At 39.6% G+C, this 27,713-nt stretch overlaps 1 protein-coding gene across 1 annotated transcript; it reads right to left on the minus strand.

The window, feature by feature from the left end:
* Window positions 1-30: 30 nt before the first annotated feature.
* On the minus strand, window positions 31-27,713 carry GFRAL (GDNF family receptor alpha like). Its single transcript, XM_054197196.1, has 10 exons — window positions 27,692-27,713; window positions 24,351-24,485; window positions 17,419-17,577; window positions 15,478-15,900; window positions 14,727-14,783; window positions 12,915-13,242; window positions 10,672-10,931; window positions 7,561-7,659; window positions 1,097-1,178; window positions 31-118 (listed from the first exon to the last, which is right to left on the minus strand). Exons 1-10 carry the CDS (start codon window positions 27,711-27,713, stop codon window positions 31-33), a joined length of 1,653 nt encoding a protein of 550 aa, XP_054053171.1.

Here is a 27,713-nt window from a genome sequence, read left to right on the forward strand (position 1 = left end):
AGCCTTAAAAAGCATAAGCAACCGAGCAGCTCATCTGTGACTTTTATAATGGACCATAAATGTTTCAGAAGAATGGTCTGGCGAGGGACTTCTTGACGCATGTTTTGTTCTGCAGGCTCTGAAAACAAAGAATGTGCATGTATTTAACAATAAACTATACAGCTTTTGGTTTGAACTTTGGCTTAATTGAAATCAGTGGCAAAATTCCCCTCTTTTTATGATGAACACTGTGGTATAAAATAATTCCCTTCACCGTTATTAATGTACTGTTCTTTCTTCCATCCCCTGTATTCTTTAAATCTGAGTTTTATTTATATGCTGATATTCCTTTAACTGCAAAGCTAAAGAGAAAGCCTCTGTTCCCATATATCCTTGACTTGCCTTTTGCATTTTTCTGCATGATTCCTCTTTGATCTGCCTCTGAATTTAATAATGAAATTTGACTCAATATCCCTCCCACTATATATAGCTCCTGCTACATCATGCTCTGTTACCTATCATCTGACAGTGTAATTCTTGAAATCTGGCCATTTAATTTGGTCCAAGAAAATGTATCATTTAAGAGAAGGCCATGTTCGTTTGACTAAGTGAATGCACATTTCTGTTTTCTTACCAAGCACTGGTGTAGGGGCAGTTTCTCATGCTGTGTGTGGGGGACTGTTTACAGAATCCTATCAGCAAAAATGGCATTTGGCAAGAATATTAACTACAATAGCAGCATTCACGGTTTGGTTTCTAAATATGTTATAATGCTGAATATTCTCATTTCCTTTCTGCATTACCTCTGCCTGCTACAGGGCTGGGAAGGTAGCCTCACAGAATTTTTGAATTCAGATTTCACCTTCTCCTGCCATGGGACAGGAAATGAAACCTCCTGAAGCCTGGGATCTCGGCATGAATGGGGGGCATTGTAGATACGCATCGTATTTCACTCCTCCCTGCTGACACCCGCAATGTCAGTTCTTTCCATCACTGGGGCACGCTGGACTGTTTTTTAAAGACAATCGCAGTGCCAACCTCTCAGCTAAGTCAAAACATTTTATTTTCTGCTTTTCCAATTTCCTAGAACCAATGATTAATATCCCTATCGAATTACCTGATCTTTAGGAGAGTCAACAGGACTATTCCTAGGATGAGAACTATGCAGGAGGAATAGGCAATAACGTAGACTGTTTCACCTACAAGTGAAAAATAGAAAGCAGACATGAAACATTTACTTCTTCAGTAATCAGAATCAGATTTGAGATCTGAAGTGGAATGCCTACTTACGTAAGCTAAATTAGCTATCAATTCTCACATAAGTAATTAAAAGGAGGAAAAAAACCTAGATGGTATGCCAAGGGTAGGAATAATTCTGCCTGCACCAGTTGGTGCAAAATAATTTTTAGACTCCTTTCAGTAAATACCAGCTCCAATAGCACTTCCTATGTGTAGCACTACCTTTTAGTCTACTCCAGGGGAACAGCTTGTTACTCCGATTTGTATTTTGGAGTGTTCTCCCCATGGATTTTAAGGTGTTAATTTTATTCTGTGTATCAGAGGAGACGTGGCTCTTACTTACCTGCTAGACCTCTTTTCCTTTTTCGCATATTACCAAATCGCAGTGTGCAGCAGTACTTGATCTAGAATCAAATTAAAGTAAAATGGGATCTAACACTGTGTTTCTGGGCCCCGTGCCCATGGAGTTTCCTCTTTCTCTTAGGCTTCTCACCAAAAAGTCACTTAGGCAGCTTACGTGCTAAAGATTCCAACTGTTGAAAAACTGGGAGTTGTTTCAACTTTTGTTTTCCAAATAAGAGGAAACTTATTTTTCCTGGAGGAGTGAATCCATCGGTTTTTGATCAAATATTCTGAAGGAAAAGTTTCAGTTGAGAATGTAACGTAAACCCTGAACCTGAGATGGAGAGGTGTGGACCTTAGATGACTTGGCAAAACGACTCAAATCCAGAGCCGCAAGCATAAAACGTGAGACCCTTCTGTTACTTTCCTGTTGCACTGATTCTGTCATGTTTATACAATTAAATAAGTTTTGTTTGTATAGGAACTTACATGCAGAGAGCCTTAGCTGTTCCCAAGCTGCTCCACCTTACATAGTCAGTGCGACATTCACCGAGGAAGAGATGGAGTCCCGGCCCCATCACTGGGCCACTTATCTGGGCTGTGAGAAGGCCAAGTTCTGGTCTCTGAATCAGTTATCGTATGTTCTGTTTGTTTGATCATACATATGCACACACAGACCCTAAATGAGACATTTCTGTCTGCGCTACATATATGCAATGTATCTAGCGTATAGTGTAACACAAACGCAGGCGGTATGGATACTGGAGCAGCTCCAGTAAGAGAGAGTGAATATCTGTTCTACAACGAGGCAAGACATGGGCAAGAGCTGAGCAGGGGGTTGGACCTGCCTGGTCTTTATTGCAGGGTGCCACTCACTTTTTCTCAAAAAGCTATCAAAAAGTCAAGTTTTCCAATAAAAGAAAAATGAAACCAATGATTGAACCATCACAAGTTGGACAGAATGAACATACCACCTAATGTAGCAAGCTACTGAAGGATATTTCATGTGGTGAATTTTTGAAGGAAGAGGGGCAAGGTCACAGTGCAGGACCCCTAATATCATACATTAAAAATGGATCAGCAGTTGCTCCTCCTCTCAAGGTACAACATTTCTTTTAAGATCCTGAGTTTTAGGAAAAGAATAATTTTGGGGGTTTTTTTGCAGTTTCTGATCTTAATTGTACACTCAGTCATTTATTAAATACTTTTTAGAACTGCAGAAGCAGTTGTAGGGTCAAAAGTTTCCAACATTTTTGAAGTGGAAAGTGAGGTTCACACATATTTATGGCAAATAGAGATTTTAAAAGTACATAACTTATCACAAGACTAGGAAAATTATTAGGAGTAACGGTCATGCATAGTTAAAAATGGGCTAATATAATTTCACCAAAACAACATAATATTTTTTTAAAAAACATTGGAAAAAGTGTTTTATTTTGATAAAACACTCTGAAATGATAAAATGAAATAAAAACGTTCTACTTTTTGTCGAAATCTTATGCTATGGTTTTGGTGAAGTAATTGCTGGTAAAAGAGATGTTGATTATCACATTTTCAGTTCTGTTGGGAACACAAGAAAGATGTTAATGATGAGAACATGCAAGAAACCCCATATTTTCTCCTAGCTTCTAAGAACTGAGAGAATTCGTAAAGCTAGGAGAGGGCACAATTTTGTGGCTGGAGAGTTAATTCTTCATTTTGTATTTTATTTTTGTTGTAACTGCTTGAATGTGCTTATTCATCTTCCCTTTCAAATGTCATTGGGGTGCGTGTTTCTTGATAGGCACTCTGCTCTTCTTCAAAAATCCAGAAGATATTTTATGGAAATTTTCACCATGAATCTATATCCAATCAGTTCTTGAAATGTGAAATAGTGCTGGGGGAGTTAAGAAATATAGATATGAAATTTTGGCTCTGTTCATCCAAATGTTGCCCATGAAAACTACCAGAATCCACATTTCAATTCCTGTATGACATAACGGGCTGTATTATCCCATTTTGATCTCTGTATACATGGTATTGATCATCTGAACATGACCTAACTATCAACAAGTTAAGGCTGAAAAACCAGTGCCCTGAAGGAACAATAAAAGTACTGACTGAAATTAGGCAGGTTTGTAGTTACGGATCGGTAAACAACCTTAGGTCTCATGCTGTGTGCCCATTCACAGTTCACTGGGATCACAGAATCACGGAATTGTAGAATCATTTAGGTTGGAAAAGACCTTTAGGATCATCGAGTCCAACTGTCCAACCTGCTCTGGAGAGCAGATAGATCCATCACATGCATTAAAAACGTATTTAAAAGTTAGAATAATTTCCTGTTCTTAGCAGAAATGGTAAAAAATGTATTGCCTATGTCATTACTCTTCTAAGAAACAGCTGTCCCTATTTCAGCAATTCTTTTCAACTGAGGTACAGAAGAGCAAATCTGGTTTGGGTTCTCTGACTAGATGGGGAAAAGGATACAAATACCTACATGTTCCATGGAGAAAGAAAGGCACACGCAGTGTCTAAAGACTTTGGCTAAAATACGAGATGTTTCCAGCTCGGTCTTGTAGAAAGTGAATCGACAAAAGTGGAGAGCAGTCACTTCCATTGCAAAGGGAAGGGCTGCGAGGCACTGGGAGGTCTGCTCTGTCCCACAGAGGTGGCCTGCAGTCATGAGAAGCTTGTGGACCTTCTCACCACGGGGCAGGCCTATAGCAGGACCACTGCAGCTGCGTGATGCATGTCTTGCCCTTCCTTGGATGGGCTGCAAACCTCAGGGACGCGATGGCTGGAGCGGCAGGTACCACTGAAGCACTAGCTGGAGCTGTCTACACAGACACATGGACATTTCCAGTGGTGAAGTTTGGTAGAGGATAGCTGTGGGCTCAGCAGCTGGAACAATTAGTGAGATTACACTCTTGTGTAAATCTACCTGCTTATGTATACATAATGAAATGGCTGTGAATATTCATCAGACAGATTAATTCCGGCTGGTGCTCAGAGGTTTCTTAGCTACCCACAGCTCGTCACAGGCTTTTTGCTACATTTATAGAACAATCAGATTGACAATGTTTCATACCTTACAAATTAAAGTCACTGGAGCTGAACTAATCTCAGTTCCCACAGCAGCTGGTATAATTATAGATAAACCCTGCCAATTACTTGTTTATCTAGATTCTCTGCACGGCAAAAACTCCTCAGTAGGAAATATAAGTCTACAATTTAAGACAAAATGAGATTAATTTCAACAGTTTTGGGTCAAGCCCAATTTTATTGTATCTCACAAGAACAGGATAAGAGTGCTGTATTTCTAGCCTTCTCTTCCAGGCAAAAATACTTAAGCTCCAAAGCACTCTGCTGATGAAAGCAACTGTTTATCTTCACACATGAATCATTTTTGAAATTAAAGTGTGGGAAGCAATCTTTTGAATTATGTGGATCTGTAAAATCATGGAGATAATTTGCATAGGATAAAGTCAAAACCAGGCTGAAAGTGCATAACTAGGTAAGCAATAATAACATTTTTGAAGTTTGGAGATTTTTTGTTTGATTTCTCACTTTTTGATGTTGTTTCCAAAGTGCTATAAAATTCTGGCCCCATCTAAGCTTACAGCAAAAGTCTCATTAGCTTTTATGTGGTTAGGACTCTGCCCACATCACATCTCGTTAACGAGGTTGTATCAGCCCACAGACGACTGGGGTGACCTGTACCCTGCTGGGTATGTGAAAGAGTGTAAATCCAGTCAAGATTTTCACGCAATCATATGGTTACACCAAAAGCTGGAATAATATTCTTCCAACTGAACAGAGCTATCTTTATTTGCAACTATATGTGAATATATGTATATATGTTTAGATTTATTATTTATTATGAAAGACTCCCTTTATTAAAACCAATCTTATCTAGTGTCATAATTTGCAGTGCCACTAAATAGGATGGAGAAATTTTACTGGGTTTGAACAGTGTTTTTTTGAATTATAAAATTAAGAAAAAGTTGAAGAAATACTGAGTTTCTTCCGAGCATGTTCATCTGTAGACAGTCATTAGTTTAAATTGGTGAAAGACATGCATGCATCTTTCAATGACAAGCTAACGAAAGGATTCTTCTGAGATTTTGATGTAGGGACAAGACATCAGCAAACCATATCTCCTGCTTTCCAAGCAGAAAATAGCCAAGAAGCAAATATCTTCAAATATCTTCACATGCACAAAAGGACATATTTGATAATTTAACCGTTTTGCCTCTGCACCCTGGGATTCTTCTTGGGATTTGATTTCAGTTAAGATAAATATTTTGTAAAGATGATAGCTCCCTTTGCAGCCTGAGTAATGCACATTTACTAGCATATGAATCTAGGATACCGGGTTAGATTTTTGGCAGTGGGATTTATGAAACAATTTGCAATATGGTTTTTATCATCAGGTAGATATCCTGAATCAGATTCTTCTCCTTGACCTCGCTTCCTATGAGACATTTATAGCTCAGAGAGTTCCCATCTAGTGTATATGACAGCTCCAACAGAAGGAATATTTTATTGTATGGTTTAGGCTGGTCAGCATTCTTTTTATTTTTCTAAAGCCATCCAAAATTCTGTTAAGAGTTCAAGGACAGGTTTTTGGAAAGTATTCAGACTTCAATGCGAACAGAATTAACTGGGTGCAGGCTGCTTTTTGCAAACATTTATCTGAATCTCTGAGGGAAATGGATAATACATTTACCCACTGAAAGGGTCTGCAGTTAGACCTAGCCACAGGGGTGAAATATCTCACATTTTACCTTTTCTCACTTAGAGCAGAGTTTCTTGCATTATAACTTGCATTATTTAACCACTAGAGTCTCGTTCCAGCTAGAGATTCAGGCTCCCTCTGTAGTTGGCAAAAAGAAGCCAACACTTCCAGCAAAGACAGTCTGAAAAGGTGGGATTAATCTTACTCCGAGGGCCCCTGACTTTCTTCTCTGGCTACACAGAGCACTTGGATGGCGTGCATAATTCTTAAGTAATTGTAATGCTAAAATTACAGCTGAATGCTTAATTATTCACATAGGGGTCTCAGGAATCCCATTCCCTTGAATCTATTGTTATCCATCCCAGGTTGCCACTTCAGCAATAGTTAAAGGATGGAGAGGATGAAGTCCCTTCAGTTTGTACTGCATACAGAGCTTGAATTATTTTTTCACTGTTAAAGGTGCTCAGTATGAACAGTTCTGGGAACTAATTTGTAGTAATGTCTGGAGTATTGTAATCTGCCCAACACAAGGTAGAACAGGTCATTCTCATTAGAGTTGATATCTGTGCATTAAGCTCTTTAGTGTTCTCACTCTGTAATGGGGTCCTTCAAAAGGAAATTTAGAACTAATATTATTTCAACCATGAGAAAAATTGTATATTAATTCAATATCCTTTAACTTTATGTCACTTAATTGCTTACTGTAAATGCATGGAAATAAAACCAGATGCAGCTCTTCAGCCCATGGGATATCACGATCCGCAATTGCATGCCCTTCTGCTGTGTGAGGAGGTAAAGTCTGATGGACTGTAACACAAGCCCCTTCTCAGACCACTTACTGTGGCTTCCCAATTTCGTTGTTGTAACTACCCCGGCACAAAAAGTCAAGAGAGAGAGGAGAGAAGTAGGTGTGACATCAAAGCTAATAATTTGTATTACACATTATGACTACTACTCTCATGACTGTACGGCGAGTCAGGCTCTGGCAGGCTTAATAGCTTAATTTTCTCCAATTATAATATAGTGATTGTGAAACATCTATTTCAAAACCACTTATCAGAGAAATAGGTTCAGTCTCATTATCTTTATTTGGTGGTTATATAAGCCAAGCCAAACAGGTAGAGAGATTTTTCCACATTTTGTTGAACGGGGGAGCAACAGGTAGAGCTCACTCGCATGGACCCACCCAAGGGACCCAACCTTTAGTGTTCTCTATGATACAAGAGGGAAATTTCAAGAGTACTTCTATTAAAATCATGGAGTGGTTTGCCCAAACTCACCATTAATTGAAGAAGAATGGAACTGTGCTCTGGAAAGCTTTTCTCCCGGCATTTCTGTGTTTACCCAATGAAAACCTTTCTTCTTAATGGGAATTTGACCTGAATATTGAAAATTCAATATATTACTTTAATAAAATAATTTAAGTAAATATTGCTGTTTTGTGTTTTGATAAGAGTGGCAGAATTTATAAAGGCAGCTATTTAAAAATATTGTTTACTGATGCTCGATGAACAAAATGAGTGAGTGAATGACAGTTCTTCCTTTGACATCTCAGTTAAGCCTCCCCTGTAGCTTGTTTTATGAGGGTTAAGCATGCTTTTAAAATACTCTCTGCCTCAAAACAGCTTGAATTCTCTTTTCACATAAACTATTTTAGAAATAGGCCTACCAAAAGAGTTGGGCCCACCAAACAAAGTGATGAGAAATGTGTAGTAGTTTGAAGTCATTTCCAAAAGGCAGAGCTTATTCTCCAAATGAATTGCTAGACCTCAATCAACTCTTTCACAAAGGCCTGTCCTCTTAGTGGGCATGATTTCATGAATGTATCTGAAAATACACGTCTTCTGTTGAAATGAAAAATAAAATGTTTACCTAAGTAGAATAGTTTACAGACCACGAGGCTAAACCATACAGGACTATGCATGGTCACTCACAGGAACCGTAAGCTGAGAAATTTTTATTCCCTAGAGGAATTAAACCAATATGACAAAGGTTCATGTTTGCAGCCTGAAACATTGTCTAAATAGCAATGGACTAAATCTCCTTGAAATGTATTTTTTCTCTGAGATCCAAAAATACAACCCAGAGTTCAAATATTTTGGAAACTTAGGTTTTTACTTTCTGTCACTGGCATTTTTGCTTATTCCTGTTGTGACACTGATCCTACATTGGCACTGATCCACGCCGTGCTTCTGTCTCATGTAGCAGCCAGTTACTGACAGTTCTTGCCTTTTATTGAGTCTGCAGCAAGCTTTAATCTTGTAAGCACAGTCCCAAGAGCAAACACTCGTAGCCAGGCAGTGCTACACAAGAGTAGGAAGATGTGATGGTGTAAACACCACTTTGTGGGTCCATTCACAGCAGTTCTAGAGGCAGAGATCCTTTTTGCTAGCCCTGGGTATTTGTCTATTCAGAAAAACTTCAACGTTAAAAATCGTCACCACTGCAAGAATGAAAGTTATCCAAAGTTCACACTCAGGGCAGATGAACGCGTTAGCAGAAAGGGTTGGATGGCGTCTGTAACAGAGCACTCATTCACTCCACGTCTCTGAAATGCCATGCAGATACTGGCACTTAGCTCTGTGCCTTACAATCGAACCCGTAATCATCTCTCTCTTCAGCGTAGCTGCAGTACAACTAGACATCTAAAAATCAAAAGCAAGATTCACAAGACTGCAAATGTTCTGTAGAGTAGGGGCCAATCCTTTACTCGGCCAAAGGCCCAGGATCCCCGAACTGTTTTTGTTTAACTAGCAGGAATTTGTTGCACCACAGGAGCAAGCAGGCTTCTGTTCTTCAGTCCCAATTAGGTTGAGGAAGTTTCCATCACAAAAACCCCACAACATTTTATCCTGAGACTGCTTCAGGGAATGGCAAAAGCTCATGAGCAATTATTTGATTATTATGACACAAGGGTCATCTTTTTGCGTTGTAGGTAAAGAATAACTAACACAATGACGTGATCCCTCATTTGGACCATTAAATGCAGACATAAAGCAAGCAAACAAATAAATAACATTTATTGGAAAAATCATTGCCAGTAGTCTCAAATCTAAGTGTGTTATGGTATCACTTTTCCAGGGGAGTAGTTATATAAATTTAATCTTTTCTCAGAGTCTGAATTTTACTAGTGATTAACTAAGCTTAAGGGCAGTGATTCAGCAACTTGATTTTAATTTCTGGGTAGACTTTGCGACAAGAAAAAAATTGCACCCTTATAAGTGGTAACATTTTGGCTGTTAAAACTAAACATTGGCTAATTCATTCAATGAAATGCATGCATGAAATTCATACATGTTTTTAAAAGACAGTCCATCAGATGGAACTAAGAAAAAGTCATGGCTTTTCATTGAAATCTTTAGATATAGTTACCTCTCTCAAGCTAGGTTGAGAATATATATATTCTCATATAGAAGATGACTGGCATAGTAGTATATCCTAAGAGGATTTATATAGCAAAATAGTTGGTGTGATAGATCAGAGATTTGAGGAGAAGAGGGTACTTTGGTCTTTAATCTGGCCCATGGAACAGGTGCCTGGATGTAGCTGGAGCATTGCAGAAGCAGCAGATGGACCTTCAGGTTCAATTTTAGGCTGCAGGAGTCCAGGAACCACCCTGTGATGTGACCCACAGCACAATAAGTGGGGACAAACAGGGGATTTGCTTCGAAGGCACACTCCTGATTCAGAGTAAAACATTAATATCTGCTCTCATCTTGTCCTTCATTGCATTAACAATTCTCTCTTAAACAAAGACTTGGCAAGGTCTTTTATATTTAACAAGAATAAGTAGCTGATTTAGCACATGAATGGCTTTAGTGGTTCTGAGAAACTACATAGATTTTATCCGAGTTAATCCCAGTGCTTTTACTGAAGGTCACTTCCTGAAGCCTCCATTCACAGCAGCTTTTTCTTTGAGGGTTCCTATTTAAATCATTGAAGTAATTTTCTGTGGAATGAAGTCTGGTTGCTAAATATGTGTAAGCTATACTAATATTTAGACTCCAAGAAGAAAAGAAAGGAAAAAACAACATAATATGCCATGTTATTTGTAAAAACAGTGTACCGAAGTACAACATTAAGCCAATGACAGGAAGGCTTTGGACTTTTCTAATCTGTGTAATAGTCTAGACCCCAGAATTTACTCTATTATTGTTATTCCAGCAAATTCATGTAATAGGACATATAGTCAATTTTCTTGGTTTACTACCAATTCCCAAAACCAGAGGAAAAAACTGTACACGGAATTTACATTTTGATTTGAATTAAAAAAAAACCCGCACATGTAAATCTTGCTGAAATCAGTGGTAGCAAAGTTATGGTAAAGATTTGGTGTAAGTCAGCATTTTAATACTCTTTAATTGCTCTTTAAAGTTTTATGCGTTACTCACGTAACTCACTGAAGCAGGATTTGCTGTGGAGCATGTGATGGAAGAGCTCGCACAAAGACTGCTCCGTGGGAGGCAAATTCTGGCAGGTGCACTCCACCCGCAGCATCGTGCCCCAGTTGCTGATGTAGGCTGCTTTGCAATCAGCGTTTGCAGAACAGGGCATGTCATCCTTGATTAAAGTTTCAAGACAAGCTTCATCATCGTAGCATTTTTTCGTCACATGCCTCCAACACTTTGACTGAAAATTTGTGTATTTTTTCCTGGTGGAAAAAATAATATGTATACGACAATAGTTTAAAAACTCTGTGATTTCACAAAAGGACATGTGAGGATCATCACAAAGAGAGAGTTTTCCCAAGGTACCACTTAAGCCTTAAAAATCACAATATTCAGTGATAGCTGGCCTGAATTCTGCTCTGATTTGCACTTAATTGGTTTGAGAGAAATCTGCAAAATTGTAATTTGAGGAAAAACTTGGTTTTACTGGAAAAGCTTTTGAGAAAAAAGCAACCGCACTTCCAATCAGCACCCGTGGAGATTTTTCCAGGGTCCAGCAAAAATCCGTGTGAATACCACCAGTCTCAGATCCTCAGAAGAAATGTGGACAGAGGAATTAGACCAGTCATCACAAGGAAACCACACCAGGTGTTGTTCTAGTGGATCAGTTTGTTGGGCAGTGTGAAGGAAGAATGAATATTCAATTTATTTCATCATAAAATAATCTACATCCAATGCCAACCCCTCCTCCCCCTGAATGCTAACAAAATACAAAATGTCTCAGGACAAAATTAGAAGTAATTCAGTTTACCTTATAGATTAATTGATAGCAGAGAAAATTATGAGAAGAATTAACTTGTTTCCCAGCTCAATAATCCCAAATGATTTCAGTTTATTTGCTCGTAGGGTAGAATAAAATTGGCCTTTAATGCACTATGTATAACAATAGAAAACATCTATTAAAAGTTAACTAAGAAATCTGTAGATATTAAGTAGAAACCAATTTATCACCTACATTAAATGTTAGGGGACGATAAAGGTAAACTGTTGCATATTGAACATTTTTTCCTTAATCATAAAATTAGGTTATTAATTTACTTTTGATATTGTGAAACTCTTACAAGCAAGTCCCATAGTAAAGCATGGACTGTTACAATACCAGCTAGGACATTACTGTAAATATTTGCATTACAACAAGCAAAGGTTTCAAAGCAGTTGCCATCTCTGTGCTAATGGAATTATTTTTATTCACCTCCTAATTTATAGATATGGCTAGCCATAATTCACAGACTAATTTTGCTAATTAGATCCACTGATTGTCCATGCCAGGAAACATTAATGTTCCCAAAATAACGGGTAATTCAGCAAGTCTCCATTATGATATTACATGTGTACACATGCACGTGCACAGACATACATTTGTAGCCCAATTTTTGACAAAAAAAAGGTCAGTTTCCACTGACGTCAATCTGAATAGCCAGTACAGAACTGAAAGCCTCTCTCGACCTCTCGATTTGTTGACTGAAGGTTAATTTGAGCAGAGCTTTGAGGTAAAATTCAGATCTAATTCACAAGGGAACAGGTGACTACACTGAAAATCAAAGTGGGCCAATTGACCACCCTCAAACGGTGGCAATTTAGTACAACTGTGAATATGGGCTAATCCTGTTGCATGCTTTCTAAAAATAAAATCAAACCTGAAAATTGTGTTATTCTTCATGAGCTTGGTGGTCTGCTTGAGATGCAAAGAATAAGACAAGTTTTCTGAACAAGCCAAGCTGGCTGTAAGGCGGTTGGGTACGAAGGGTCAGACTCTGCGGTGGAAGAGGTAATTACTTTAACCAAACAAACTTTGTCCGGTCTGCTGCACAATTTGAGCAAACTGCTCAAGGGCAAAGGTGTGGACTGGCAGGTGTCATCTGAAAAAAGTGGTAATGAAAATATGCAACAGCGTAGTTTGTCTAGGAGAAATGGTGTTAAGTGTCATGAAACAGGTTAGAAGAAAAGCCTACACTAGATTCCAGACCTTTCTGAAAATGAATCTTTTCAGTTTACTTATGGAATTACTTGTGGAATTACCACAGCTGATGCAGACATCTGTGAAGATGTCAAACAGAAGTGATGATATACAGTAGATACAGTGCAGAAAATAATTTTCTTACGGATGAGATATCTGGCATATATATAAAAATTGTTTGATCAAATCATTATTCAAAAGCACATTACTGGGCCTTTCTTCTTCTTACCTGCACAATTCGTTCTCTTCGCACATGTGGATTACATTCAGACACGATGGGGGTGGAACTGCAGTAACTGCACAGGGCTTGCCATGGAGAAGTTCTTTGGCTCTGTGGCAGGATTCATCAGCCTGGATGCAATCACAAAATGTCATCATTTGGGCCACTTCAAAAGGCATGTTTTGGTAGAAGAACCTTATGGCTGCTTGACATTCTTCCATGTTGCACTTCTTATTTACTGAGCAAACCTTAAGGTACAGGGACAACTGTTTGTTGCATACTTCATCTTCAACACACTCCTTGTTCACATCCAAACAGGTTCTGTTTGCTGTGTATGCTAAAAAGAATAACAGTTTTTAAAATGAAATCACAAGAAAACCTTTCTCAAGTGATGATCGGTAGTCATCCTGCCTGCAACATTCCCATTAAAACCAAGTGTGACTCCCCAAAACAGATCCAGCTCTTGCAGCATTGCCTCTTTTAAGCCCGTTATGTGACCTTTATACTTTTCCCTTCACTGCTTGGTCCTCATAAGCAACCCTTCTCCAAGTTATAAGTGAGATTAAGTGATAAATAAGTGAGATAAGTGAGATCTTGTAAATTTAACAGGATCAGGATTGTTACCTGACATTTTTGGATTCTCATCTACCCAGTAGCTTAACTGAAAATATGCTGATGCGTTATGGTCTAGACAAGTGGTCTGTGCGGTGGGTGGGGAACTGGCTGACAGGCCACACACAGAGGGTGGTGATAAGTAGCTCCTTTTCTAACTGGCAACCTGTCACATGTGGGGTCCCCCAGGAATCAATACTGGGCCCAATGCTATTTAATATCTTCAGAAGTGATCTGGATGATGGGATCAAGTGTACCCTGAGGAAGTTTGCTGATGACACCTAACTGAGTGGGGAAGTGGAGACTTTGGAAGGAAGGGCCACCCTGCAGAAAGACCTGGCTAGAAGAGTGGGCTAACAATAACCTTGTGAAGTTCAATAAGGACAAGCATTAGGTCTTGCACCTGGGAAAACATAATCCAGGAGTGCAGCACAGACTGGGATCTACCCATCTGGGGAGCGGCTCTGTGGACAACAAGCTCAATATGATTGACCAGTGTGCTGCTGCGACAAAGAAAACCGACAGGATGCTGGGTTGCATCAACAAGGGCATCATCAGGAGAGATAAAGAAGTCATTATCCCACTCTACTCAGCACTTGTCAGGCCACACCTGGAATACTGTGTTCAGTCTTGGTCCCCACTGTATAAAAAAGATATGATCAGGCTGGAAAGGGTCCAGAGAAGGGCCACCAAGATGATCAAAGGACTAGGACGCCTGCCATATGAAGAAAGGCTGAGAACTGGGTTTGTTCAGCCTTGAGAAAAGAAGGCTTAGAGGGACCTTTTCACCATGTTCCACTATTTGAAGGGTGGCTACAAAGAAGATGGAGGCTTTCTTTTTACAAGGAGTCACATGGAAAAGATGCAGGGTAATGGGTATAAATTGCTCCTGGGGACATTTTGATCACACACAAGAGAAAAATTTTTCAAAATGAGAACAATCAGCCATTGTAATAATCTCCCCAGGGAACTGGTGGATTCCCAAATGCTGGACACTGTTAAGATTCAGATGGACAGGGTGCTGGGCCATCTTGTCTAGATTGTGCTTTTGCCAAAAGAGTTTGGACCAGATGATCTCTGAGGTCCCTTCCCACCTGGTATTCTTTGATTCTGTGATTCTGTGTTGGATCTATTGACTGTCTGCACTTCAGTCATTTGAGTGAAAAGTATTCATTCAGTTATTAGGATTTGCAAGTAAATCAGACTTACCTTGTTTGGAGAGAGCAGATAAACTCCACTGTAATTTTGTTTCTGTACTAATATTGTCTAGAACAAAAAGATACAGCAAAAGTAATAAATTGCGTCTTAGCTTAGTTTTTAACTTTGAAGTATTGGCTGTGTTGCTGGCATAGTGCCAGTAGCAAAAATAAACAAGAATAAAACAAATTAGCTTGACCAAATATGACCTGTCAGCTTCTTAACAAACTCTAAAATCACCGATGCATATATTCATAAGTTTTGGGGTGAAAGCACAGTTTATCAATGGCTTCTGATAACATACTTTACATAATTATAGATCCTGTGAGCTCAGGAGGAGTTTTTAGAGCTGCTCAACGCAGATTTCTTGAGAATAAATAAAGGCCAGAGGCCTCAATGTGTTCATCAGTGCACCCGGTTTTCAAGCTCAACTAACTGCTTGTCATGATCTAAAGTCAAGGCAGGCAGACAAGTCTTGCTATTAGAAAATTATCATTATTGGTCTTATATTGTTTCTAGTTACAGTGTAATACTAAAAGGGACTGATTTGGATCAGGTTGTATCAAATTAACACATTGAAGATCAATAGTATTTGCACTCAGGCTATCATTTCGCTATCAGATTATTCATTCGCATCTAAATAAACCTCCTAAAACTGTCCTGTTCACACTGTTAAACTGCACATGATTAAGAAATCCCTTTTTACAGACTTGTGCACTACGGTTATGTATGAAAGCATTCAGACTGCTGGAATACCACTAACCTGTGTCGGTGTCCTGATTTCCATCATCATCATCATCATCACCATCATTTTCACTAGCTGCTGAAGCTTGGTTCTCTTGAGAGTATTGTAAACAAGGGTTGTTAAATATTCCCTGCCATATTTTAACGCATCTCATCTGAAGTGGCTCGGGGCACTTGCACTCTCCCAGCACTGTTTTCCTCAGTTCTTTCCACGCTGACAAACACTCCTGGTTGAACATCGGGAGCCTACATTTCGCCACGTCTGCCCGGCATGCTCGCTGGAAGCTCTTATATGCTAAAAAGCAGTAAGAGTCCTCTTGACAGGTTTGTTTTGCAATTCTGCAGTCATTCTCTAATTCTTCTGGGTGTCTTTGGTGTTTGGGGTTTCTGTGTTGCCTAAAACTCAGTTCAGTATCTGGTCTTGAGGAAGTTTCCAAATATTCTGTACAAATAGGTACAAACAGAGATATAAATCAAATGGAAGATGGAGAACCATCACTGGTCAGCTCAAAACAAATTCAGGAAAAGGATGATTGTCTTAATGCAATAAAATGAACGAAAACAGCCCTAGTTTCATTCTGAGCCATAAGTAAATACGTAATAATTTCGGAGGCTTGCAGACTAATGAATCTTACTCATGCTTACTGTGTCCTGGTAGCTGTATAATACATTCTACTTTAACAATTCAGCTGCCAGCAGTAATACGAGAAACTCTCACTAAAATTACTGTATAGAGGGATTCATCTCACATAATTTTAACCACCTAGAGATTGGACATATCATGGATTATCATCTTAATTCAATGCGCAACTTGTAAAGAGAGTATGGCAGTTCCAGAAGATGGTTCATTCATTACCAAAATAGTCATCGAAGTTAGACAGGAGAATTAATTCTGAAAGTATTTACCAACACCATAAATTATCATCTGTAGGTAAAACCGATACTAGTGTAACTCCATCCAAATTTACTGGTGAGAAGCGTAATCTCAATCAGCAAAAGATACAAACTACTTCATTTTTCTATAAGTAAAAGCAACTGTTCCAATGACATCAGCATCAGGTTTTAGATACCCACTTTTCTCGTCTGGGGCAAGGAGTAACAGATCAGGATGCTATTATTTCCTCTGCATTAAAGCCATATATTCTACTATGAAATGATGTACACTGATTGATGCCAGCAGGGAGTGATGGATCGGTGCCAGGAATCAACATCGGGGCTCACTTTCCAGATTCTCATTCACTGGCTGATTTTACCTCTCTTATGTCAGCTTTGCGAATCGTTACTCCAGGAGACACTGGATCTGAAACTGCAAGCCTTTCATGCACCAAGTAATTCTCAGTTATAGAGATAGGCTTTCTGAAGGGAAAAGAGTTGTTAGAATAATAAAAAATAAATTTAAAGGAGCTGGGCCCATTGATTACAATAGAATTTTTAAAAGGATGCATTTTATATAATATGTACAGCTTTATAAAGGTAGTAAATGTGTTTCCCATACCCAGTAACATCTCCTAGATGTAGTGAAGATGCTCCTGTAACACAGTGTGACACAACTGCAGAGCTGTGCGTCCCCATTCACTCACATTCACATTCACAAGGTGTCTGGATGTGGCTCTCTATACTTAACATAGATCCAGTAGTGCTCAAGCCTCCTGGGGCAACAAGTGGTCCCCAACAAACATTGTATTTTCACTCTTGCTTTCCACTAGATTGAGCAAGACCTTTAGAAACCATTTGAGTTTCTCACATGCATTTTATTGCTTTTATTTATTCAAAAGCAGATATGGCATTGCTTTCATATGCATGTTGGAGAGCGAATATCATAGAAAAGACAAAACTAATTTTTCTTGGGAATGATCAGATTTGAGAAATATGCAAATAAACTTGAAGCAAGTTAAAATGAGGGTTACAAAGTTATATCTTTCTCTTTGCTCTTCATAATTAAAACTTTATGTTTAGTTACCTTTATTAATGCTGCACTGTTTCCCAAGCAAAGTCGTGATGCTACAGAAATCATCTGTAGTGCAGACACAGTTTTTAAATTCTGGGTATTCGTCAGCCAGGACCTGGATGATTCTATTACATCCAATAACGTCTTCTGCCTTGCATCTATTACCTAGAACTTACCATTAAAATTATAAAGTTGTTAATGTTTATGAACGCTTAAGGGATATGGTTACATAAAACAATTCAATTGAAGCACACAAAAAAAATGTTTTGCCAGGAGAAGATGGTTTGAACCTAGTTTTGTTTGAAAACCTGTCATAATTTACAAGTTTTAAATAATATTCAGAAGGATATAATAAAGTTGTGCTACAATATTGCCTTCCTTTATCTGATCTGACCCATTGCCAGAAAGTCTGTTTCTGTTCTCATTTCCAAAGTACGTAAAACCTTGAACTCACACCTTTTATTCTAGGTAGAGGAGGCACGGACACTAAAGTAAAAAGGTGCACAGGAGTGGGGGGACACATCCTGAACCGAGGCACTGAGGCACTCGTCTTGGTCCTGCGTAGAAATGAGGTGCCCGGCACAGGGATGGGAATTCACAGCGCGGGGTGAGGTACTGCCACGTAACGGAGTAAGAGTGGGGACGTAGGAGGGCAGGCACAGCCCCGCAATAAGGGTGGTGCTAACCCCATCCCGAGGGATGTCAGCTCTGGTTCAGGTCCCTCACACACCTGACGGTGGCACGAGCCTGGCCATTTGGGTATGCCCGCGGACTGCTACCCTGTAGAACTACTTCACTGCCTCAGTTTGGCAACGACAACAAATTTAAAGTAGTCCAAGAATATTCTGATTTTTCATTTTTTAATGATAAAAATAAGGGAGCAGTTAACACATACACAAAAAAATAATAATGCAGAAGCCTTAGCTTCCCAGTTCAGTTTCAAGCCCATTGCTTGCGTGTGCGCTTGGACTCGATGACAAAGACACTCACACAAGCTGTCAGGACGTATTTTGCTTGTATTCATGGTAAAAACAAAGAGCATGTCCTAGTTTGTGGTACAAAGGTAAATCAATCAACCCTCTACTTTATGGACTAAAAGGTTTTAAAAGTATTTCATTACTTATCATTGCTTAAGAAAGTTACAGGTTACTTAAGAAATTTATAGACGCAGCAGCTTCATACCATTTAAGAAAGGTTTATTTTGTGAAAGCCACAATCTACCTTGTCAAAACCGGTATGCAGGTCCCCAAACCAGCACATTGCCTCTCTTCTCCTCACAGATATTAAGTATCTCAGAATATGTAAGATAAGGAGTATGTGGCTCACAAGATCCAGGCTGGTCACCGGGTGGCACGAGGATGGGTTTTAATCTACCGAGCACATCTGTTATTGTCTCTGCCCTGTCAACAGCGATGTCTGGCTTCCTGCCTGGCTGTTTCCCCGGTCACTAGCGCGGAGCAGCAGAGACCGTGGGCTCCAGTAAAACTGCAAAGCTAGCAGCCATGTGTCACCGCCACCAGGGGCAAGCTTTAATGTGATTAGAGTTTTAACGTCATTTATATGTTGTTGACACAAATAGCAGCGGAAGGCAGTCTAGGCGAAGGCCTGCAAGACGAAACAGTGTGTTTTGCCTGTGCCTGAAGGAATGAGTATCGTCTATTCCAGAATGCACATCCACATCCTGCTGCCCCAAAATCCCGTTTCAGACAGTGTCAGCATTGCCCATTCTCCAGCTGCTGTTGCTCATTAAGGAGGGTTTGGGGACGTATTAAAATGTGCGCTGCTACAGGGTGATGTTGCAGTCCAGCAAAAGCTATAGCCCCCAGTCTCTGCTCCCACTTCACCTCTTGTATCAGCAATGCAGGAGGTGATGGTCCCTGGGCTTGCCTGTATCTCTCCAACCCCATCTCCAACTTGCCTTCTGCATTTTTAGTAGTAAACCATGACCCTGACCCTCAGCCCTCACATTTCTTTCTTTTTTCCAGTAGCCAAGGAGCTCGGGAGATCTACTGAAGGTCAGAGACATAAAGCACTCCCTGACTATAAAAATAGGGTGGAAAGCACGTGGTGACGTGGGAACTGTGGAGTCACATGGAGGTGGGAGGGTGGATATTGTACTGTATTTTTTATCAAGTGAGTAAGGGATAATGAAAGAATTTCAGGAGACATTTTCAGAAGGACAAATTCCAGGGGTAGAAAAAGAGCAACGAAGATCAGGAGGGGCTTATATAAAAATGAGCTAATTTACAAAATTTACGACTGCCTTCTTCAAGGTCCTGAGGACACCTCAAGGGTGGAGGTGAGTAGAGGTATGAGAATAAGAAACACAAATCCTAGTGTATTTTATGTAGCCTCACCTAGCTCATCTCTCTTCATGACACTAAAAAGTTGTGGTTAGGAGTCGGGTACAGGGGCTCTCTTCAGAGTGGTCCCGTGTGCAGTGAACAGACTGTGCTGAATCACAGCAGCTGACAACCAGGGGCTGAGATGTAGGTTGTGGGGCTACAAACATACAAAGGGCATAGACAGAATCAGGAAGCACATCAAATTTATGGGGGTCCCTTGCCTGGCCTCTTGAAAGCTGTGTAGAAATAACCTATTATCAGTATTGGTCTATTTGTACACTGTGTTGATTCAGCTGTGATGAACAGAAGGAAATATTTTATTGTTGGTTTTCAATTATTGTTGCTTTACATTTGATTAGTTCTGGGTAATATATTATACATACGCTTCCAAGGTATTTACAAAAAATGCCCTCTGACTTAATGCTTAGCAGGCATTATTCATAATTTGATTTCTTTATATGTACATAATTTATGTACATGTGACCACAGATAGGAGCATGACAAAGTAGAAGCTGACATTTGCAGGGTGATAATCTCTGTTCTCGCGCAGCCAGCTCTTCAGTCATCTCAGTGAGAATTGCACCTGAAGACTACACAGGAAAGTACCGGATTTTCCCCTCTAGCACTGGTGAGACCACGTCTGAAGCGCTGCATCCAGAGCTGTGCTCCTGAGGACAAGAGGGACATGGGCATACTGGAATGACTCCTGCAAAGTGTCATAGGTGTGATTAATGGACTGGAGCACCTGTCCTGATTGCTCAGCCTGGAGGAGAGAAAGCTCAGGGGTGTACCAGTACACACATCCGTGTGTATAAATACCTGATGGGAGGGGAGTGAATAAGGCAGGGATGGACTCCTCAGTGGTATCGAGTGAGAGGACAAGAGGTACAAACTGGAGTACAAGAAAGTACATTTAAAGGTCAGAAAAACCTTTTTAATATGACAGTGGTCTAACAGCGGAAGAGGTTGCCCAGAGTGGTTTTGGTGCCTCCATCTCTAGTTATATCCAAAATCCAACTGGACACACTCCTGGAAGACAGCCTGCGGTTGACCCTGCCTGAGCAGGGGGCTTAGACTGGGTCTCCAGAGGTCCCTTCCAATCTCAATGATTCTAAGAAAAATAAACTCTTCCAAACCTAATTCAAAGTGTGATTCCTTAATATTTAAGAGACTTGAGATTTTTTTTTTTCTTTTGAGCCCAGTTCTGAAAAATTAAGAAAATGTATACTCATGGTTAAATCAGAACCCAGAAATTTCTATTTTTTTTTCAGTGAAAGAGGAAAAAAACAGAAAACCCCAAACCTTAAAATCTTCATTCTGCGGTCCTGAAACATTTTTGACATTTTCAAAGTGAAAAGTTTTGATTCCATCAAAATTAAATATTTCAGTCTTTTCTGTCCTGACCTGGAAGCTGTCTTATAGACATTTTCAGTCTCTTTTTTTTTTTTTTTTCACTGTATCTTGGCATAGAAGAAGAAATGGAAGAAGGATTGGACTCAGAGGACTATAAACTGAGACTCTGAAAATGCTGCTGTAGGAGTAGGGGAGCAATGATGGACAGTTTGACAGAGAAAGGAGTGACTTAGGTAGTCATCTGGAGAGTGTTCCAAGACCTGCTCTTGAAGAACAAAAGATGGAGGTCTTGATAATGCATACATTTAACTTGGAGGTTACAGCCTGGGGGAGTGAGTTATTGAACTCACACCACAGAGAAGCAGCATAATTATCATCTGTAGTTAGGTTTTTCGTAAAGAAACTAGCAAAAGGGATATTTGCCGCATTGACTATTGCCTCCAACAAACACATTTGTGATCAGCACTGAAGGGCCTTTCCCATTCCTACAGCTCATCCATGAAGTTTTTAGTCTTACACATGTAGAATACTCTTGACAGACAGTGTAATGTTATTCTTACTAATAATGCTGCTGGTAGATTTTCTCTTGCTGTTTCTGTGGGCACTCCGAGAGGTATTACCAGCTGTCTGACTGCAGGTTTACACCGTCTGGGGTCATGGCACCTAATAAGCACATTTAGAATAATTTGTCCTAGACCCAACACAATATCAGAGTGCCCTGCAATGCTGGAGAGTCCTTGGCTAAGGAAATATACAGATGCAAAAGCAAACAAGCAAGAATTTCTTTTCAGTAACTCTTACCCAGTTACAAATATCATTAATATCAGTGAATAAGCCCATAGGACAATAAGTGAGGGAAATAGCATATAATGGACATATAATGGCGTATAATGGACAATGTAATAAATCCAAAGGGGAGACCACAGAAGTCATCATCATGCTGGTCCACTTCATCTGGTTGCAGGGTATGATGAAGAATAGGCTACAGTACAAATCCTGATCTTTATGTCCAGTAGTTTTGGTGCTAATGACTTTGGGAATGATGTGCAAGAAGCAAATTAAACAACTTATGATTTGGGGAAGAGGTTTGGTTCTAGAGAGCTCATCTTTAGATCATGGTCTTGAGCCTGAAATTACTCCATATTCTAATATGTTTTTTCAAACAGCAGCCATATCTTTTGAAACTGTTCCACTTCACATAAAATATTTAAAAACTCAATAGAACATGAGCTGAAACACACTTCCTTTGGGGACTCTTGTAACCATTAGGTTGTCATGTATTTTTCATTTACTCTGTCTGTTCTTAAAAGTATTGAGCCATTCTGTGCAATACAGATACATATCTGGAACAGGACACACTAAGAAGGACCCCTCAGAATATTTTCTGCTCTAATTATTTTAAATACTGCCTTGTGACTTGGGACACTTGAGTTCAAATCTCTGCAACAAATCAGACAGACAGAGGCATTCAGATAGTTCACACTGCAGGTGAATGTTTTAGCAATGGGTTATTGACCATGAAGTCAGACGGCATCTTCTGCTGCCCGGCCATCCACACAGACCAAACGTGAGACGGGGTCCTGACATCAAGACAGACAAAGGGACATTCACTTTATCAACTCTGCTGCAGTTGAGGCTCAGAACAGATGATGGCATCAGGACATGGTTGGTTCTGTTCGAATAGTTTCAATATGAGAAGGGAGGTTTTCATGGCAATACAGATACCTCTGATTCCCAGTGATGGAGAACCTGCCATATGGAATTACATTGGCAGTAATGTACCTACATACCCTTGGCTACATTTATGAACACGACCAAGGCATGGGCTAGGCTAATGGCAAGTGATTGTGTTTATGCTGCTGGGGGAATAGTCCCTGGCCCATTTTATTTGCTAGTACTAATGTAGCTTTGGCAGATCAAGGGCCTTGACATTTGTCAGTCAATGAAGGTGTCTTTACTAGCTTGGTCTAATGACACTACCACACTGTACACTCTTCTGCCTTCCATATTCAGAGCACCTGGCAAGTGAATACTCAACATTTAACAGCAAGGTCTTAGAAGGATTTAAAGAAAGAGAGAGATGGTGACCGATACCCAAGATTTGTTCAAGAAGATAATAGGCTTTTGTAGAAAGCAACATTTTCATCTGAGTGACAACAGAGAGTAGGATGAGTTTCAGGTCAAACTTATAATACCTGGTCCTTCTTCTACCCACTTGAAAAATACTTGGAAATGATGCACCAAGCTTTGGAACTGCAATAAACAGAGACAGAGACTGATTTTTTGCTTTCATTTATGTGAGAATCCGTTTAACAATTCAAGGAGGCTTAGTCACATCGTAACCTGCACTTTATTGTACCATCACTCCCTGCAAGTGAATCACTCTGACATGTAGGTGTAATTCACTGAATAAATACAATGTGCCTCCCTACAACACAACTCTCTTTAAGGCATGATTTATTTGATTTGTTTCATATTCTAATACAATATTTGAAAATTAAGTAACTACTACCTTGTTTTGGGTATTGTGCGAGATCATAGAATCACAGAATGGTTTGGGTTGAAAGGGACCTTAAAGATCATCTAGTTCCAACCCCCTGCTATAGTCAGGGACACCTCCCACTAGACCAGGTTGCTCAAAGCCCCATCCAGCCTGGCCTTGAACACTTCCAGGGATGGGGCATCCACAACTTCCCTGAGCAACCTGTTCCAGTGCCTCATCACTAGTGTCTGTAAATTCTATTTACCGACATTTTTATTGCTTTACATCCCCTCTGGATTAGTAAAACAGATCGCAAAAAGTGAAGAGCATCAGACACATGTTCCAGAAAGTGTATCGCCCAAGTCTAACAATGAGATCGACCAAATGCAAATTCCAGGCAGATCAACTCTGAATTATGGACAGAAAGGTTGGAATTTTTTTCCAGCTGCATGCTGGCTTTGTTTAACAGGATCCCACAGGAGCATAATTTCTGCTGAATTCAGACTTCTTGAGTTGATTCAGGCTCTGACTTTGTTCATAGTCCAGAAATTTCATTTATCACCTTGTTGAAGAAAACGTGTGACTGTTACTGAAAATGGTATCAGCCGTTGTCAAGGATTTCAGAAGTTCTCTGTCTTTTGCCATCATTTTCTCTTTGAAATCTTACTGACTTCATTCAGTTACCACAGCAATATTATGATAAACTATGAATATGCAACCATTCATCAATTCAAAATAAAGCTGTGTGCACCTAAAAGAATTACCTGAAATATTGCAGATATCTTCAAGAACATTCCAGGCGCTCTCACATCCATTTGCAGCATTTATACATTGCTCCCTCAAGTGCAGACAGTCAGTAGTCTGGGCAGTAGATATACTTGTGAAGTACATGAACAACACTGTAAAGACAGAATATAATGACTATTTAATACAATAGATATTTTACTGACCTTTTTCATTTACATTTAGCTTATAACAATTTTTATATATAAATACCATATACTACAGTATTTAGCGTAGTTTATCTATAGATTCAAATTTTTCTACCAAGTTACTTTTTAACAGAAAAAAAGCTTTTCTTCAGTTTCACAACTGGAAAATTAAATTTAAATTGTAAATTTTCAAAGTTGCAGTGTGGCATATTTTGTATTGTTTTTACCTCAGTAGTGATATATGACATCAGTCCATAGATATATAGAAATGACTGCAGTTCTGAGACCCATAATAAATAATAGAAAGGAAGAGAGTATAAAAAATTCGAAGGAAATAGCATTTTATTTGGACTGCAATTTCATCAAGCTAGAGACTAGACAGGAATTCCTATTAATAGACCACATGAAAGAGACTTGACAGCTACACAGCTGCTAGATAATAAATGAGATTTTATTTCATAATACAATACTTTTCACCCTCATTGTTTTTACTTCACAGATGCATCATTTCTTGAAAGCCCCGCATTTATGTCTTTATCTGCTTCCCTGAGCGCACTGAACCGAAAGGCCATGTTAATTGCATAAAAAAGTTCTGAAACCGAAGACCGATATGGAGGTTTCAAGGTAAACAATTTTAAATCAGCACCACCTCTGGCTTATCAGTAGAAAATTAAATTGCCTCGCCTTGCTAAGAAAAGACAAATCAGTTGGGGTTTAGCTCTTTCATCAACATTCCCATGGTAACACAACCTCTAATTTGTAACTATGTGTCTTAATTTTCCATAAAATTAAGTTTCAAACACTGATTTTGGGCCTTATCAAACTAGCTGCTGAACACCTGATGGGAGTGTTCTCCTTAGGTATTGAAGGACGCAGCATCTCCCAGACAAAGTCCCCTTTTTTTCCTTATGTTCAGAAAAGTTCATATGGAAATTGAAGAATTTCTAGCACTGTTTAATTCCTTAAACATAATCTGCAAGAGGCATGAAATATTCTCTCAGGACTTGTCCAGACCCTAGCCAGAGAAATGAAATGTTTCCAATGCTACATTTGTGAAATAAGAAATTAAATATCAAATATTGCTCTTAGTAATCTTAAAGAGCCACTACTGTTCAGAGGTGATGCCATCCCTCCTGGAAATTATGCTTACCTGTGTTATAATAGTGCTACCGCAGGGAACACTTTCTGGACCCATATTGTTAAAGATGAAGCAACATTTAATACTTTATAACTGACAAGTCCAATAGCATCTAGTGTGCCTAAGAGACACCGAAGAAGCCACATGTGCTTACTATAGCCGGTGCTAATTCTTTGCCAGTTGTGCATATTTCTGCATATTAGACTGTGTCTGTCGGTCAGCCTGGAAGACTGATAAATAGAAACAGCTCCTGCTATTTGACGTTGAGGAATGTGCATCTGGCCCATCCATAGGGAAAATTTTATCTCATTATGACAACATTTTAGTCTTGGGACTGTCTCCAAAAGTTCTTTCTAATTGTGAAATTACTTACTATTTATTCAGATGACAGAGAAAAAAAAAAGTTGTCAAATACTTTACAAGTGAAAAAGACCCTAAGTAGACAATAAGAAATTACAAACAGGAACTTTTTAAGAAAAGGTATTTTGCTGGATGACCATTTACCTATTTTGTAGGTAAGATTTACAATGGAAGACTTACACATCTGATTAGGATCTGCAGCACAAAGACCCTGTGCTCTCTCCCTCCGGTTAAGACAGCTTTTGAGAAGCAGTGGCTGAAAATGAATAGTCGAAGTAGGACTGACTGAGCAGCCAATTAGCAGCTCCTGCTCCTTTGTAAGGATTATTTCAGAGTGTGTTTATTTTGAACCCACCTGGAAACTCTGCCCACAAAAAGGAGGAGATACTTTTGCAAAATAAAGAGCTGAGTGGCATATTTTATGATTGAAGCTAATTTAGTCTAAGAAAGGGCTTCTCTAGATCTAAAGGCGTGTTATGGATGGGTCTTTTGTTTCCTCAGCAGTACACAGGACTGTTGCAAGCATACATGAAACAAACTGGCCTATATGATTTTACAATCCAGTGCACTGTAGCTTATACAATTGCTTAAATTGACAGATATTACTTTAGTCATTCACTTTAGTTATTTAGTGTTTGGAGTACGAAGCAACCGTTTTCTACTTATAAGACTTAAGGAGATCTAGGAGTTAGTTTATAGCTAAAACTTTGAAAGGGATGCATTTTGACAGGACGACACATAAATTCAGGTTTCTACAGGTGTCTGTATTTTTAAGCAGGTGTCTATTGATTCTCTGGGTAGATGTAAAATTGCCTGTTCTGAAGAATTTGGTGTCTAAAGTGGAAAGGGGAGAAAAAAGGACATTCTGGCACCTTCATTTTGCAGATTGGGAACTGAGGAACAGAGGAATTAGTGTCTGCAGAATTATTATCTGGCAGATAAAAATTAATAATGGGAAACCAAGCTGTGGTTTCTATCCAACGGCAAGAGCAGCAAGATAGCTAGCTCCAAAGGAGAAAGGCAAACTATAGTTGAATATAGTTGAAAAGTGATAAAGGACAATTTTATTCTAATACAACCTGGGGCAGAACTACCTACAGAACGATTTTAACGGTGAAATATGAGTTTAGAGTAGTGGGATGTTAAAGAGAGAAGCAGCACGTATACAATATGTAGAGGGGGGGAAGAAGAATAAAAGAAATTAAAATATACTTGTCTTATTGCGTTCTCTTCTACCAAATCCTTCTGTACCAACTTTGTTGATTTTCCCTTTTTCTCCATTCAAACCCAAAGGTAAATGTCAATAGCCCTCTGTGTAGTACTGCCAGCACGAAATGCTATCCACTTAGCAAACAAGTGGCTGTTTATTTAGACAAGGCATCCCATTTGTGAATCTCCTCACTGGTTCAACTTCTTATCGCTGCTGCCGCTGCCGCCTCTACTACCCTGCCTTACCTCTCGCTTCAGACACGCTACCCGGAGCCGGGATGAAGAAGGGCCTGGAGGTCGCACACCGGTGCAAACCCCCGACAAGGTACCTTCTGCCCTCCCACCGTGAGGCTCCTCGGGAGAAGAAGCAAGGGGAACCCGCCGAGAGGAGAGGAGAAGCCGGGGCAAAGCGAGGGTCCTGGCGAGGCTGGGGGCTGCCTCCCTCCCCGCCTCCCACCGCACTTACCGAGGCAGAGGAGCGCGGCCAT

This window comes from Rissa tridactyla, chromosome 3 (assembly GCF_028500815.1).
Source record: "Rissa tridactyla isolate bRisTri1 chromosome 3, bRisTri1.patW.cur.20221130, whole genome shotgun sequence".
Taxonomy (NCBI): Eukaryota; Metazoa; Chordata; class Aves; order Charadriiformes; family Laridae; genus Rissa; species Rissa tridactyla.

Bases quoted from the DNA above. Each gene is read 5' to 3' on its own strand.
- GFRAL (XM_054197196.1), bottom strand. From the start codon at position 27,713: ATGGCCGCGCTCCTCTGCCTCG. The intron at 15,901-17,418 runs GTAACTAAACAT...CTATTTGTACAG, and splicing joins ACAGTGCAGCATTAATAAAG to AATATTTGGAAACTTCCTCA. The intron at 13,243-14,726 runs GTAAGTCTGATT...TATTCTTTTTAG, and splicing joins ATCTGCTCTCTCCAAACAAG to CATACACAGCAAACAGAACC.